Below are 15,059 nucleotides of genomic sequence, written 5' to 3' on the forward strand. Positions count from 1 at the left end.
ATTAACGCTCTAGATTAAAGGAAAAATATTTAAAAAAAAAACCTAGTGTAAATAAAAATATGTATTATGTAAAAAACAATATGATGGAAATTTACATCATCATGCATTTTCAAAAATTTAGCCCGGTACTAAATAAATAAAAAAATATTGTTTACTTAGTCTTCTTTATTCTTAATGATAATTCAAAAAACAATAATTATTTTATTTAAGCACCAATTGACGCCACATTTATTATACGAAATTGTGGAATAGCCTTTACATTTGGGAAATTTGCACCGGGGTGACCCACCTACTTTTGGTCAATGTTCAGCACCATCTTTTCTTATGTCTTTTGGAGATGGTGGAGCTGGAGAACCTTTTCTTTTTTTGTTATTTTTCTTCTAGTACACTGGTACTAGAACACCCTCTTTTAGCTGCTTTGCTGGTTCCTTTGTTGCATAGCACAAAGGACAATTCATTTCTGAATTAGTCCATTGTAAGCAAACTCTTTTTATTAAGAGATTTTTGGGGGAGGCTTATACCTTGTAGTGTGTGTCATTTAGTTGAAAAGAAAAAGAACTACATATATTGATTTAATGTCTCAACAATAAACAATTTTATTAAAAAATAAATTATCTATCTCTTATAACACATACATTATGGTTACATCATTTTTTTTACTTACATTTACAACATTTTGATTAAATCTAAATCAAAAAATATCCTATTCTTTAGAAGCTACACATTCATTGATGATCTGCACCAGGTTGTTATTCTCCAAAGCGGCTGCCACACGTTCTTTATCAGCTAGCTGTTTGTTCACTGCATGTTCCGATACATGTGTACCTTCGGAGACTTGCACTGTCACTTTAAACCGGCTCGGCAGGGCTCGGAGCAGCTGGACACGGATGGAGAGACCTGGAAAGTTTAGTATAATACTTTATAAATAATAATTGTATATTCCGATATTGCCATGTAAAACAATTTAATTTAGACAAATATCAATGATTGTAATAATTCTTTTCATATTATAAAGAAACAATGAATATAATGAGTTATAATACTGCTATCATCACTGCTTGTGTCTTTCTTTTTTTATCATCCACAGAATCACTAGCAAAATCAACATCTAAATAACTAAAACTAACATCTGAGTACATAGCTCATAGCCCCTGACAAGATAATTTTGTAAATATAACATGTAGAAATGGTAAAAAGTTAATTTAGAATCACTTTGTTACTACTGCCATGGAGCAACAAAGACGCTGGAACTTGCAGTGCAAAAGCGCTGTGAACTTTTAAAACACTTTCTTACTGTATTATCAATACATTTATAATTTATATTACTTATTATTACTTGTCAAAGAAGCAATAGTTTCCCAAAGCTTCTCTGGTAATTTACCACACATTGACAGAAAAGTAGCTAAATGTAAACTATTTTATTCATTATACATGTTCAACATAATCACCTTGTATAGGTATTACTGAATCTTATTATAACATGATATTAATTAAAAATTAGGTTAATTGTAATTTTGTTCTAATAAGATAATATAAACAATATAAAAATTCGAAACCAGAATATTACCTATCAAAGTAGCCATACTGCAATGTGGAATTGTTGGTGTAAAATGCACATAGACCACATTGTGCTTATTGTCCACGGATATATTCTTCTCCTCAACGACGCGGAGCTCCTCGAGGGTCAGGGGATGTTCGGGATCATTTATATTACGAATCAAATCGAATATTTCCCTTTCATCAAAATCGTCTACAACTTCTTCATCGTAATCCTGAGAAGTTATCTCGCGGTCAGTTTCCTTTTCGTATATATTAGGATTGACATTATCCGCTATTTTCGTCATATTGTCACTGAAATTTTCTAAATTATAAACATAACATCAGATTTTGATAGTAGGTTAGTTAGACTGAATTTAGTTGTTGACATTAAACATTGCGTTCAAAAATCCTAGCCATTGTTCATACAGATTATAAAAATAAATAATAAACAATGTTCTATAAATTTACATTGAAAATAAAATTCTATTAAACTCTCTAGAGTTATTTTAACCAGTTGTGAAGCTTTTATAATATAATTAATTATCATCATCATCATCTTTTCAGCCGTAGGATGTTCACAGGCTATTGGTTTGCCCATAAATGTCCAATAGGGACCAGTGGAAACGTGCAAGCCTGACCACCTTGTAGGTACACATCCCACGCTACGTTAATCAATCCCTGGTTTCCACTTCAGAACCTTAAGGCTCTAGTAGCCATCCTTTCACTTGAACTTACCATTTTGCTGGACTATGACGGTTACTTATGTTCCTCTACGAACATTATTATTCCTAATTTGATCTTATAGAGATGTGTCGAATATAGCCCTCTTCGATTTTTATTTTCACGAGTTTAATTGACAAAAAATGCATTTAAATTAAAAATAGATATTTAAGAAATGACAATATTTTTTGAAAATACACAGTGAAAAATTATATGTAATATAACAAAATTATTTAAGGAATTTATTTGTAAATTTCTAAACGCTTAAACTGACAAAGTTTATTTGACGTTTTGCAAGATCAATACAATACATCTCGATCCGATTCCCGAAGATCATTTAATTTCATAATCATTGTAACAAGGGGCGTTATACGTTCAAAAGTGATACAGTCGTCTGAACACAAAAGTAAGCTATTTTAAAATTACAGTAATATTTGTTTTATTTAAATGTTACTGTTGAATTTCTATTTCTTTCATAACTTTCTCTATATCTAATTTTAACTGTATCAATTTTTAATTTAATATAATGTTAATAGCTAGTAAACCATTTTATATAGTTCGAGTTCAACTGTAGTTATACGATAGACAATATATTTTATATATTCAAGATTTTTTAACACTTCTATCGATAATACTGCAGATTTAAAGTAATTCCTTCTAATTAGCGAAACTTATTACCTATTTAATATTATAATTGATTAGAAAAAGGATCTATAGTTTTTATTAATTATAAAATCTATATAGTTATCAATATTGTAAAAGAATTTTGTTAATCTGCAAGTGTAAGCTACAACTCTAGTGAGCAGCGATTCTTCCAGAGCCTAAGTCTATCATCATCTGGTGTCCTTCAATTTGAGTTCTTTTTTATGAACAGACCATCAGGTATTTACATCATCTTCTAGACAGATTACTTGCTGAAGAGATGTCTTAAAAATACATATTATCCCTTGCTTAGCTTGTGTAATCATCTGCAATAAACCATCTGCTGTATTTATAACTAGCTTTTTCTTACTACATTATTATTACATTCCTTAATATTTAGATTTTTGAATAGGGTGCATCATGTACATTGACAGCGAATGAGTCATACATTGAAACCTTTAAAGGTTTTACACCTATAATTAATCACCGTGTATAAATTCTATCAGAATGGCGGGAGATCCCTGGGTGATCCAGCCCCATGAGCATGCCAAGTTTGCTGAGCACTTTCGTAACTTGGGACCAATAAATGGAACTCTCTCCGGAGAACAGGCCAAGAGGTTCATGTTGCAGGTAATTTAGATTTTTTTATATAAATTTGATATATAATTTACTACTGATAACACATTATTGATAGGCAACTTTACTGTAAATTGATCTTGTTTCAATGGTCGGGTACTGTTTGGTACTGTTTGATATTTGTTGATACAAATTAATGTGCCTAAAGAATAAATTATAAAAACTGCTATCAAGAAACAAAGCTATTACCTTACTGATATTTGGAGAGTCACCAAGTTCAATAGTTGCACCAGGAATATTTACATAATTATGAAAGTATGGTGAAATATCATGTTCGTTCCACTCTTCTTTCAAATTGTCACTATCAGATGCCGTAATATTTCTGTTTTGATATTTTGTTGGCCTAACATCAGAGCCGCTCTCTTCTGATGCAGCATCATGTTCAGTCACCACAGTTTGATTCACAATCATTTGGACAATCAGATAAAGCATCTGCGTATAATTCATTGAAAGATTCTTCATTACCTTCTATTGTTTTTCTTTAATTATTAAATATTTTTTACAACAAAAGATTTAGCGGCTCTTATAAGCGAGAGAAAAAAGAAGAAAAAAAGAAGAGAGAAGAAATTAATAACAAAAATATAAGTTCACTGCCCACAAACATAATAGGGGAGAACAAGATATATATATATATATATATATATAAATATATATATATAATAGGGGGACTGGAAAGTAATGTCACTTTCTTAAGTTACATTCACATGACTACTTTATCAAGATTTTATTTCTAATCAACAATATGTTCACCTTCGTTACAACCTTTTGCCGTCTAGTATACAAATCAATGACGGAGCGGTAGTAAATCAATTAGATTTTTCTGTAAAATATGTCGCCAGAAACGACATTACTTTCCGGTATCCCTAACATAGTGGAAAAATGAAAGTAATTCTGGTGAACAGGCCACTAGTAGGTAGACGCGGGTAATTCTCCCACTAGGGGACCAACGCCATAGTCAAGGAGGCCTATGCCTCTTTGTGGTTGTCTATCGGCTGATGATGGTGATAATGCTCCATCATGGCTCCAGGTCTTAATTAATCACTGTATTAAGTAACTATGACATATTTCAACTAAAATCGGATGTGTTTACACGTGTTAATTTTTCAGTCGCAACTGCCACCGCCTATTCTTGGTCAGATATGGTCACTGGCTGATACGAATGCTGATGGTAAGCTGGATCTGAAAGAGTTCTCCATTGCCTGCAAGGTAAGATACACTTTGTGTATTCAGTTATATATTTGTAATATAAGTTTATGTACGAAAAAGACCAATATTTAGCCACTTCCGCATATGCAATGGTAGTCGTGCAACAAAATGCACTGCCCGATAGCCCGCTGATAAATGCGTATGCAGCAAACAATGCGAATTACACAACTGCCACCGTCAAATCACTCAACACGTGTTTCTCACCTCCACGGGGCATCTTCAGGAGTTATGTTACACCGATTAGTGCCAAACACAGAGTGAGAGGTCACTTTGTTGCACGACTACCACTGCATGTGCGGAAGTGGCTAAATATTGGTCCTTTTCTTACATGTTAAGGAGGTTGGAGAAAGGTGCGGTATAACAACCTTCGACTTTTAGGTCTCTGGCTGCGGATTAGGATCTCAGATGCTCTTCCTCTCTCTATCTTCAAAGGCTCCTTCTGCATCACTTTTTTGCAGAAGGTTCATGTCTAGTGATGTCAGGATATCAGCCGCCCTCTTGACGTACTCCACATACGCTTACCTGGGTATGGCAGCTCTGCCCAGGTGGACTTTTATACCTCGCCGTTTTACCGTTGTTTGAATAGCGCTGATCTAGTGCCTCAACTGTTCACTTGCAGCCGATCACCCCGAATCCTTCGCCAAGACCATGTTAAGGGGGTTGGAGTAAGGCGCGGTGTAACAACCTTTGACGTCCAGGTCCCCGACTGCGGATAGGGGTCTCAGATGTTTATCCTCTATCTTCGAAGGCTCCTTCTGCAACATTACTTTTTGGCAGAAGGTTGATGTTTAGTAATGTCCTCCGTCAGGATACCTGCCGCACTCCTGACGGACTTCACTTAGACCTTGGAATGTGAGCTCTGTCCAGGTGGACTTTTATACCTCGCCATTCTATTGTAGTTTTAACGGCGGTGGCCTAGTGTCTAAACTCCTAAGACCAGAGCTGCAGTCCCACATACGTCATAAATATGCGAGGATGCGTGCCTTCGCAGGGCCAGGACATACTTCCGGTGGATGTTATACATGGAATACAGATAATATATAATTTAATTTTGATTACAGATTATAAATCTTAAGTTGCACGGCATTGAAGTACCGAAGGCTTTGCCGCCTTCTCTTCTCGCTTCGTTGAGTCCAACAGGTAACCTTTTAAGTCTTGCAATGAATTTTTTTTTAATTTAGTGACAGTCACAATAAGGCAATCCGGGAAACAATCATATATTATTCACACTTTGTGCATTAATATAGGATTGCCAATGCTTATAAACAAGTTTACAGATGGGTAGCAGTGTCCTCTGTACCATACCACCAATATGAAATTGCCAACCCGCCTGCCAAGCGTGGCGATAGATACCCATCACCATATTAGCCAATAGAAGCCCAATGTGAGGCATGGGCCTCCCGCAAGAATCAGTGTTTTCTGGCAGCATATGCTAATCATAAACGACATTGCGATATTTTGGACTAGATGTTCCAGAGCTACATGAACGATGCCCACCATCGTTCGATTCGTCGAGTGATCTGTTTCTCCATACTCTATCATCATCTTGTTAATTACACTAATTCTTGATCATACTGTTTGATGTTCATGGAAGAAATAAAACTGAGGCTATAAATTGTGAGTTTATATTCTATCATCGTTGAGGTGGATTGGTGATGACCACGAGCGGGTGGATCCGGCGTGGATAGGCCTTCCACTTGGTGGAATGATGACATAGTCAAGGTCGCTGGGTGCGGGTGGTGCAAGACTGTTCATCATGGCGACTTTTAAAAGGAGGGCTATGCCTTGCAGTGGGCTATTTTTTTTATGACCCGCGCTATTGGGGGCCTCTCATACCCCTATTTATGGTGGGATAGGGACATTATTAGCATTTAATTTTTTCACATTATCTTTTATTTTCTCTCTCTTCTTTCATTCTTCACATTCTCTTTCGGTCCGTTTTTGCAGTGGGCTTCTAGAGGCTGAAACAACATAGCAACATTTGTGGCCAGTTATAATCTTTATTTCAGGCATAGTATGTCCACCGCTGGGCATAGGTTAAAATATCACAAATAATATTATAAAGTTAAAAATACATAACTATATGTATTGATAAAAAATAATGTTTAGTATATACCAGGGATGCACAAGTTTCGGCTCTTTGAACGATTATTTTTGTCTCCGATTGATTGTCGAATTATTTCTGTATTTAAATTTATATAACCCATGTCAACTGCTGGGAAATCGAAACAAATTACCGGCGTCAACAATTATTATTATTATTCCAGCATAGAATTAGCGAAATCCAAACACCGATCGTAATTAACTAACCGGCGTCTTGAGTATTGTTAGGAGTGCTGTCATATACGTGTGCATATATCTAACTTCAATGCACATATATTGTACTTTTGTCATGTAATTTCAATATGATTTTTGTAAAAAAAATATCTTTTGTGTTTTATATGCGTATTCAATTGCGGCTCACAGAGCTTGGCCACGCCTGTTATGTGCTATATATATATATATATATGATACATATTTACTAATAAAACATACTTAAATATAATATAAGAAATAATGAAGTCATATTGATTCTCCTAGGAATAGTTCTCGAACATTCCTTTCAAACCCATAACGGTTGGCTGTCTAATACGGAGAAGTAAATTCCAAAGCAGAACAATTTGGAGAGGAAAAGTAAGAACAAAATCAGATTTAAATATAACAATAATCGTTTGTTTTAGGTCCAAAACAACAATTCCCACCAGCGAAACCTCCAATACCACCAATGCCTACAATCCCACCCCAACAGCCTCTAATCTCAGGCCTGCCCACCAGTCAACCGATGCCATCAAACCAATCACTCCTCGGCGATTTCGGCTCCCAACCACTAATAAACACTGGCCCATCAGTACCACAACCACCACTTATCCCACCTTCTAAACCGATTCAAGCAGTTCCAGATCTAATTTCTGGTGTTAAACCACAAAGTCAACTTGTTGGACAACCATTGATACCAAGCAGCCAACCAGCATTGATATCTCAGACGATGTTAAACCAATCCCAAACTATTCCACCAGCATCTCAACCGGCAACGCAGTCTCTTATTGGAAGTCAACCATTAATTGCTTCTCAACCAATGATTCCAACTGCACCACCAACGATTCCAACTGCACAACCAATGATTCCAGCATCTCAACCAATGATTCCAGCATCTCAACCAATGATTCCAGCATCACAACCAATGATTCCAGCATCTCAACAAATGATTCCAGGATCTCAACCAACGATTCCAAGTTCCCAATCTATCGTCTCACCACCAAGTCAACCACTTATTCCATCGATGCCTCAAATGCAAAATCAACCTCTCATAGGCACTCCTCCTTTAATACCTCCAACACCAGCGCAGCCTTTAGTCGGTCCATCACCTCTTGTTCCATCATCGCAGCCCCAGTTACCAGCTGGAACCACAGCTGGATCATTGATCAGTAGTCCACCTAAAACTGTGAATACAGTCGCTGGATCAATCCCAGGTCAACCGATTACATCTACACCAATCACAGCGATCAGAAGTGATTCTCTTTCTAAACCGGGTAAGTACACATACAGGATGATTGTTTATATGTGTAAAAACTTTAGTTTAAAACAATTCATGGCTCACTCTATCTAAATAAATACATTTAAAAAACTTTTAAGTTAAACGGTTTTTTGATACACATATTGTGGTGGTTGTGGAAAAATATGTACCTAGTTCGCCATATTGGAACGGCGTCCATCTTGAATTTTAAATTTTGAGATAATCATCATGTTTTACTAGTGTATCCCTTTCATTTGATACCCATATTGAGGGGGTTAAGGAAAAATACGTAATCCGCCATTTTGTATCGGAGGCCGTCTTAGATTTATAATGTTATTGATTTTATAATACTGTATTGTCATCTAAATTAAATGTGTGTACCAAATTTCAGATCAATCTGACAACGGGAAGGTGCTTAAATTTCAATTTCTAACTTTGACCCAAATAAACAAATTCCGTACGGGTCGAACTAAATAAAACCGTTTAAAAATCAATGATTTCAGAAATAATCACATAATAGTATAATATAGTAAGAAAAATCGATTTTAAAATTTGTATTACGAATTATTAAAATCAATTATTGTTTTTATCTGTACATGCAGACTGCTACCAGATGTAATAAGCCTGTTGAGTTGTAATAGAAAAAAAAAAAATTTAATATTTGAGAGCGATCACTCTATACAGAATGGATTGGAAATTGGTTAAAAAGCAAAGGTGTTTTGCTGACAAATCTGCTATACATTCATACCTTTTATACTTATAATCGATTATACGTATATAAAACATAGAATAATTACAAATCATGAAGTTTAAAATAAACCAGTAATTTGTCAAACATGTGAGTTAAGACAAAACGAGGCAGATGCAGGTGTGATTTTTCATCTCACTCGCACACTGATATAGTCATACATCTCATTTGCTTTCGTCTCCCTAATTTTTATAGACACACACATATATATACACACACATCCGATACCTGTCAATCAGTTTCTAAGAAAAAAAAACATTTTTCTGGTAACACATAAGTAGTGAGAAAATAAACAACTACCCTCATTTCGAACAGGATACTCAAGTTTGAGTGATCTAAATTACAATTAATTGCAATACCCGGCGATAAAAATTGCACATCGAACTTTGGTAAGAGACAATCGGCTAATTTCGGCTTCGTAGAGCGTTATCTCTGTCGCACGACTGACAAAACGTCACATAGGTAGTGTGGGACAGAGATAGTGCTATACGAAGCCGAAATTAGCCGATTGTCTCTTTCCAAAGTTCGATGTGCAATATTTACCGCCGGGTACTGTACAGATATAAGGTTTTTTTTTTTTCAGGCTCTCTCGTGGGTAGTCCGACGGAACCTCCTATGGGGGTGATGACTCCACCACCGGCAGTCGAATGGGGAATACCGCAGCCACAGAAGCTAAAGTGAGTATTACATTATTTATTGGCATTTTCCCGCCAAATTCAGGGGTTTTTCCAAGATTCGTTACTAGAACCTGTTCTTTTTACACTCTACACCAGTGATTCCCAAAGTGGTCTATGACAACCTGCAAGGGGTCCACGTCAGCGAAAACAAATTTGGGGGTCCATGAAATGAAAATGGGGGTCCGCGATAGTGGATCTCAACACGTACACTGATAGTACCTATTTACTTACATCATACCATCTTATAACATCAAAACATATACATTATTTATAAAAGTACCTATGAAGTAAAAAAATTGTTTATTTAATATTACGTATATTTCACATAACAGATACAAAATTTTATTATGAGTAGTTTTAGTTTTAAATTCAATTAATAAATGTTTAAATTAACATGTTTTTTTACTTTAAGTTTTTAACACTAAACTTCACTACAGTTAGAAATTTACAGGAAATCAATCAAAAAAAAAATCAAAACCCAACACGGAAAAACATGGCAAGGGGTCTACGACACAAAAAAGTTTGGGAAAATTTGGTTTAAGATAAGTAATCAAAATGTTCGAAAAAGTAAATAGATTTTTTTTATATTTGTTTGTTTTTTTATTTGATCCACTATCGTGGACCCCCATTTTCATTTCATGGACCCCTAAATTTTTTTTCGCTAATGTAGACCCCTTGCAGGTTGTCATAGACCTCAAGGGGTCGATATAGACCACTTTGGGAATCACTGTCTTTAACAATGATTTGAAGAATTCTGTAATTTTCTCTCGCTTGGTAGTTTTTAAAGGCTCGACTGAAAAATGTTACGGCTGAAAATGATGAACGAGGCGGTGATATTTAATGTTCTAGGTACACCCAACTCTTCAATGTAACCGATCGAACGAAGACAGGATGGGTGTCCGGAGTCCAGGCACGGGCGCTGATGCTGCAGTCCAGGCTTCCTCAGGCGGCGCTGGCTCAAATCTGGGCACTGGCCGACTTGGACGCTGATGGGAAACTTGGTACGTATCTGATTGAATCTTAAGGAGGGAATGACTGGAGAATTATCACTTATTTATTGGTTTAATTTATTTCTGAAACTATATAATAATAAATGCATAGACTAAGCAATATATAAAGAGAAGCTCATATATATGTATATATATATAGATGTAAAACCTTTCATATCAAATGCCTAATATGCTTACCTTATCTCGAAGCTGTTTAAGGGTGACTTCCATCATGTTTAGTTTACCATCCTCTTCGGCGCCTTCTGACATTTTGGCCTGAATATAAAATAATAGGTTGTCAAGTATCTTCCTTCCGCCTTTTTGTCTTTTGAATTTCGCGGCTATGTACAAAGCGCTACAGAGCTCGTATCTGGCAATACTATACATAATTGGAAAGGTCTTGACATAACCTACAAAACGACGCTATGCATGATTAGTTTGGATATTGCGTTCAACAGTTATAGACGTGTAAACATGGAGTTCACTAACGCCGAAATTCGCGCTATTTTAAAGTTTTCCTTCGTTAAAGGCAAATCCGCTAGAGAAACGTTCCGTGAGATTAATGGTGTTTTGGGGGATGGTACTCTATCACTTCGAACCGCGGAGGAATGGTTTCGACGATTCAGAGCCGGCGAAAACGACACCATGGATAAGCCAGCCGGCGGAAGACCTGTGACGACAAATACCGATCAAATCATGGACTACATCGAGTTAGACCGGCATGTGGCATCTCGTGACATCGCCCAGGAGATGGGAGTTAGTCACCAAACCATTTTAAACCATCTGCAGAAGGCTGGATACAAAAAAAGCTTGATGTTTGGGTGCCGCATTATTTGACGCAAAAAAAACCTTCTGGACCGAATCAACGCCTGCGATATGCTGCTGAAACGGAACGAACTCGACCCATTCTTGAAAGAACTCGGACAGTTCTTCGCAAATAAGGAGGGGGGCTTCTACGAGGGAGGTATTATGAAGTTGCCGTCTAGATGGAAACAGATTATCGAACAAAACGGCGCATATTTGAACTAAATCCGATCACTGTAACACTTTTTATAAAGCTTGAATAAAGAGCAAAAAAGCGGAAGGGAGATATTTGACAACCTGTTATAACACTGTCATCAAAAAGTAAAGTGAACTTATTTATATAATGTAAATTCTTTATGTACAATACCCAAATATTATAATAATAAATATTGCACATCGACAATCGAAAGAGACAATTGGCTAATTTCGGCTTCATAAAGCGCTATCTCTGTCGCACGAAATACAAATAGTGTGTGCGATTCTCTCTTTTCAGAGATCGATGTGCAATATTTATCGCCAGTTACTGTAATTCCCGTCTGCTAAAACGTACTTTAATTGCATAGCATTTTATATTACAATATTTTGTTACAAAAGACCTATACGGGTATAATTTAAAAGCTGGGGATTTCCCTAATATTCCAAAATAAAATTGAAGATTATAAAAAACATAATTTGAACTTGGCAAAATTGTTTCCAGGTTGTGAAGAATTCGTTCTAGCTATGTACCTCTGCGAGAGAGCGACGCATGGCGACCCAGTACCAGCCAAGCTGCCTCCAGAACTTATACCACCTACATTCAGGTCAGTGTTGGTAAAAAAAGTCTGAAAATAAAATTAGTAATTGCATGTTAAAAAAGTTTCAATAGCTCGATATAGAAATGTTAAAAATAATTTTTGTGATATGGCTTCATCGTCGAAGATATCTGAAATGATATATATATATACCACTATTCGAAGAATAAACTAATTCAATGTGTATTCATCCCTTGTATATTTAACTTAGTTGTGTGCTCATAATTATCTTGACAATAAGTACGATATAGAAGACTTTCAACGCCATTAGTGTGAAATAAGGATTCAACTGCCTTCCATGCGTCGCAGTTATGATTTATCCTTCCATAGATAACTTTAACGAAAGCCTTATGCCTTGCACTGGGCGTCTACGGGCTGAAACGAAGAATTTGGGTGGAGGTAGTTAAGAAATTGCTTAAGTAGGGTCAAGAGTGTGGTCGGTGTCTTTGAGACGGACGATGGTTCGACGTGGTCTCGACCCATCGTGATAGCACCACGAGGGTTTCGGGGGTAGCGTATCCACGCATACCCCGGGACGGGCTATCGAAAAATAGCACGGCGCGAGGGAAGACCACGTGGCGATCCCTGACCAGGAGATACCGCGGTCCCACGTATAGCGCAGAGGGCGACCACCAGGGGGGTGGGGGGGTAGGAATCCCACATACCCCTGTCCTCCCCCCAGAGGCAGGGCATCTTGAATACCGGAAGATTTCCCCCACCGAAAAAAAAGAGGTGTGGTCGGTGAAGGTGTGAACGTTAATACATTGTAATTAAGCCAGTTTAAATATGGTACACGGGCCGTCAGCCCCGATAACCGCAATAGTCACCTCTACAATGTGAAGTAATCCGCACCCTATCGGTGATTCAATGGAATTATGCGATAATTAGAGGTCAACTATCAGGTATACACCTTCCTCAAAGATCTGCTACTACAGCTACCCTCCTATACTTCCTGCGTCCTTGAACGTCTAGTTAGTCCACATAGTGGAAGGCCTGCCCACACCTTGTCCACCGGCTGGTCGCCACTTGAGAACTTATATCTGCCGTCGATTGCACAAGTGCCACCACTGCCACTTCAGACGAATAACTCATTTTCTCTCCAGACGAGTATTTTTCAACTTTTTATATGCCACTTTAGCCTTACTAAAGGTTTTTGGTTAAACTCGTATCAAGTCCACTTTCGAATATACGCCCCTGTGGGGCGTGTGACTCATATTTTTTGCACTACTCGCACAATCTCGTGTTTGGCACTAATCGGTGTAACATAACTCCTGAAGATGCCCCGTGGAGGGGTGAAACACGTGTTGAGTAATTCGGCGGTGGCGGTTGTGTGATTAGCATTGTTTGCCGCATACGCATTTATCAGCTGGCTGGCGGGCGGTGCACTTTATTGCACGACTACCACTGCATGTGCGGAAGTGGCTAAATATTGGTCCTTTTCTTTCTTAGGATGGACTTCCGCAAGGTAACGCCTGATTCCATTAAATATCATATTGGGAAACACTCTTCTAGATATTGTATTAATTATGCTATTGATTTATATAGAAGAGAATCTGTAACGAGCACTAGCAGCGCCAAGTCGTACGAAGAGAGAAGAAGAGAGAACATGGCACGAGGACAGGCGGAGTTAGAGAGAAGGAGATCTCAATTGGCAGACGCACATATGAAGGAAAAGGTGAGGGTAGATCGAAAATGTTGGTAATTTGAATGTCATACTTTCAGCACCTTTGAATAGGTTTGAAATGGCACGTGACTTGCCTGCTGCCATTTCAACCTGCCAATCTTTTTATTGCTGGTACGATCTCATATAGTCACATACAGGGTGATTGTTTTTCTGTGTAAAGGTTTAAGATTAGTGAATGTATATAATGTAATGATAATATAGTAAACAAGCTGATCCCGCAAACGTTGTTTTGCAAAAAAAATAAAGTTTTTAATTAACAAATAAAAAATAAGGGTTAATAGTAGAGGGGTGAAAATTTAGGGTTGTATGTATTTTAGTATGCTGTATCATAATAAAATAAAAACCAAAAAAATTGTTTAAAAAATCAAAATTAGGGGTGGACCACCCTTATCACTTAGGAGTATGGAAAATAGATAGTAGCCGATTCTCATACCTACTGAATACGCATATAAAATTTGGTAAAAATCGGTCGAGCCGTTTCAGAGGAGTTCAAGTTCGAACACCGTGACACGAGAATTTTATATATTAGATAAAACCACACATGTTACAATTAATTATTGTTAAATATCTATCCATGCAGTTTGTACTGCAAGCTATTGATCATATTTCAAAGTGATAACATTAAATCTGTTAATTGGAAATGAATGTAAAATCTTTAACATTTGCTGGCAATGATCTGTCAATTCGTGTATTTAAAATTTATATTTATTAGAAATCATCCTGTATGTATCGTTACAGCCTATATATGTACCACTGCAAGGCATAAGTTTCACCCAGAAGGTTTTAAAGGTTGATATACCATAATCACAATGCTGGGCAGGCGAGTTGATATCAGTGTGGTGTTATGATACGCAGAGGAAGATTCTGCCCATCCATCCATCCATCTAGAAATTTATTTGTGAGCAGTGGTAATCTTATATAATTAATGCACAGAGTGTGAATTGTATGAGATGTTATATTGTAATTGAACCCTTGATCCACGGTTGCAAGTCAGTCTTCTACCGCTGGGATATCATTGCTCCCTATATATATATCAAAGGATAATATTTACATATATATGTAGTTCAGTT

The 15,059-nt window shown here is 36.9% G+C and overlaps 2 protein-coding genes across 2 annotated transcripts in view; one reads left to right on the forward strand and one right to left on the reverse strand.

Annotated features, from left to right (window-relative positions):
* Positions 1 to 520: 520 nt before the first annotated feature.
* galla-2 (MIP18 family protein galla-2) lies at positions 521 to 1,911 on the reverse strand. The gene is made up of 2 exons (XM_068771161.1): positions 1,568 to 1,911; positions 521 to 897 (listed from the first exon to the last, which is right to left on the reverse strand). Exons 1-2 carry the CDS (start codon positions 1,842 to 1,844, stop codon positions 704 to 706), a joined length of 471 nt encoding a protein of 156 aa, XP_068627262.1. The 5' UTR covers positions 1,845 to 1,911; the 3' UTR covers positions 521 to 703.
* A 1,497-nt stretch (positions 1,912 to 3,408) lies between these two features.
* Positions 3,409 to 15,059, forward strand: part of Dap160 (dynamin associated protein 160) — a 37,743-nt gene continuing 26,092 nt past the window's right edge. Inside the window, exons 1-8 of the mRNA XM_068771079.1 lie at positions 3,409 to 3,531; positions 4,645 to 4,743; positions 5,805 to 5,883; positions 7,464 to 8,312; positions 9,628 to 9,721; positions 10,571 to 10,722; positions 12,212 to 12,314; positions 13,851 to 13,980. Coding sequence (XP_068627180.1) covers positions 3,409 to 3,531; positions 4,645 to 4,743; positions 5,805 to 5,883; positions 7,464 to 8,312; positions 9,628 to 9,721; positions 10,571 to 10,722; positions 12,212 to 12,314; positions 13,851 to 13,980 — 1,629 coding nt within the window. The remainder of the gene's footprint in view (positions 3,532 to 4,644; positions 4,744 to 5,804; positions 5,884 to 7,463; positions 8,313 to 9,627; positions 9,722 to 10,570; positions 10,723 to 12,211; positions 12,315 to 13,850; positions 13,981 to 15,059) is intronic.

Source organism: Battus philenor, unplaced genomic scaffold (assembly GCF_028537555.1).
Source record: "Battus philenor isolate CCGP_79_NKW_IND1 unplaced genomic scaffold, ilBatPhil1.0.hap1 SCAF_30, whole genome shotgun sequence".
Classification (NCBI taxonomy): Eukaryota; Metazoa; Arthropoda; class Insecta; order Lepidoptera; family Papilionidae; genus Battus; species Battus philenor.

Coding starts and splice junctions, on each gene's coding strand:
- galla-2 (XM_068771161.1), bottom strand. CDS start 1,844: ATGACGAAAATAGCGGATAATGTCAATCCTAATATATACGAAAAGGAA. Junction 898..1,567: donor CAGTATGGCTACTTTGATAG/GTAATATTCTGG, acceptor TAAACTTTCCAG/GTCTCTCCATCCGTGTCCAG.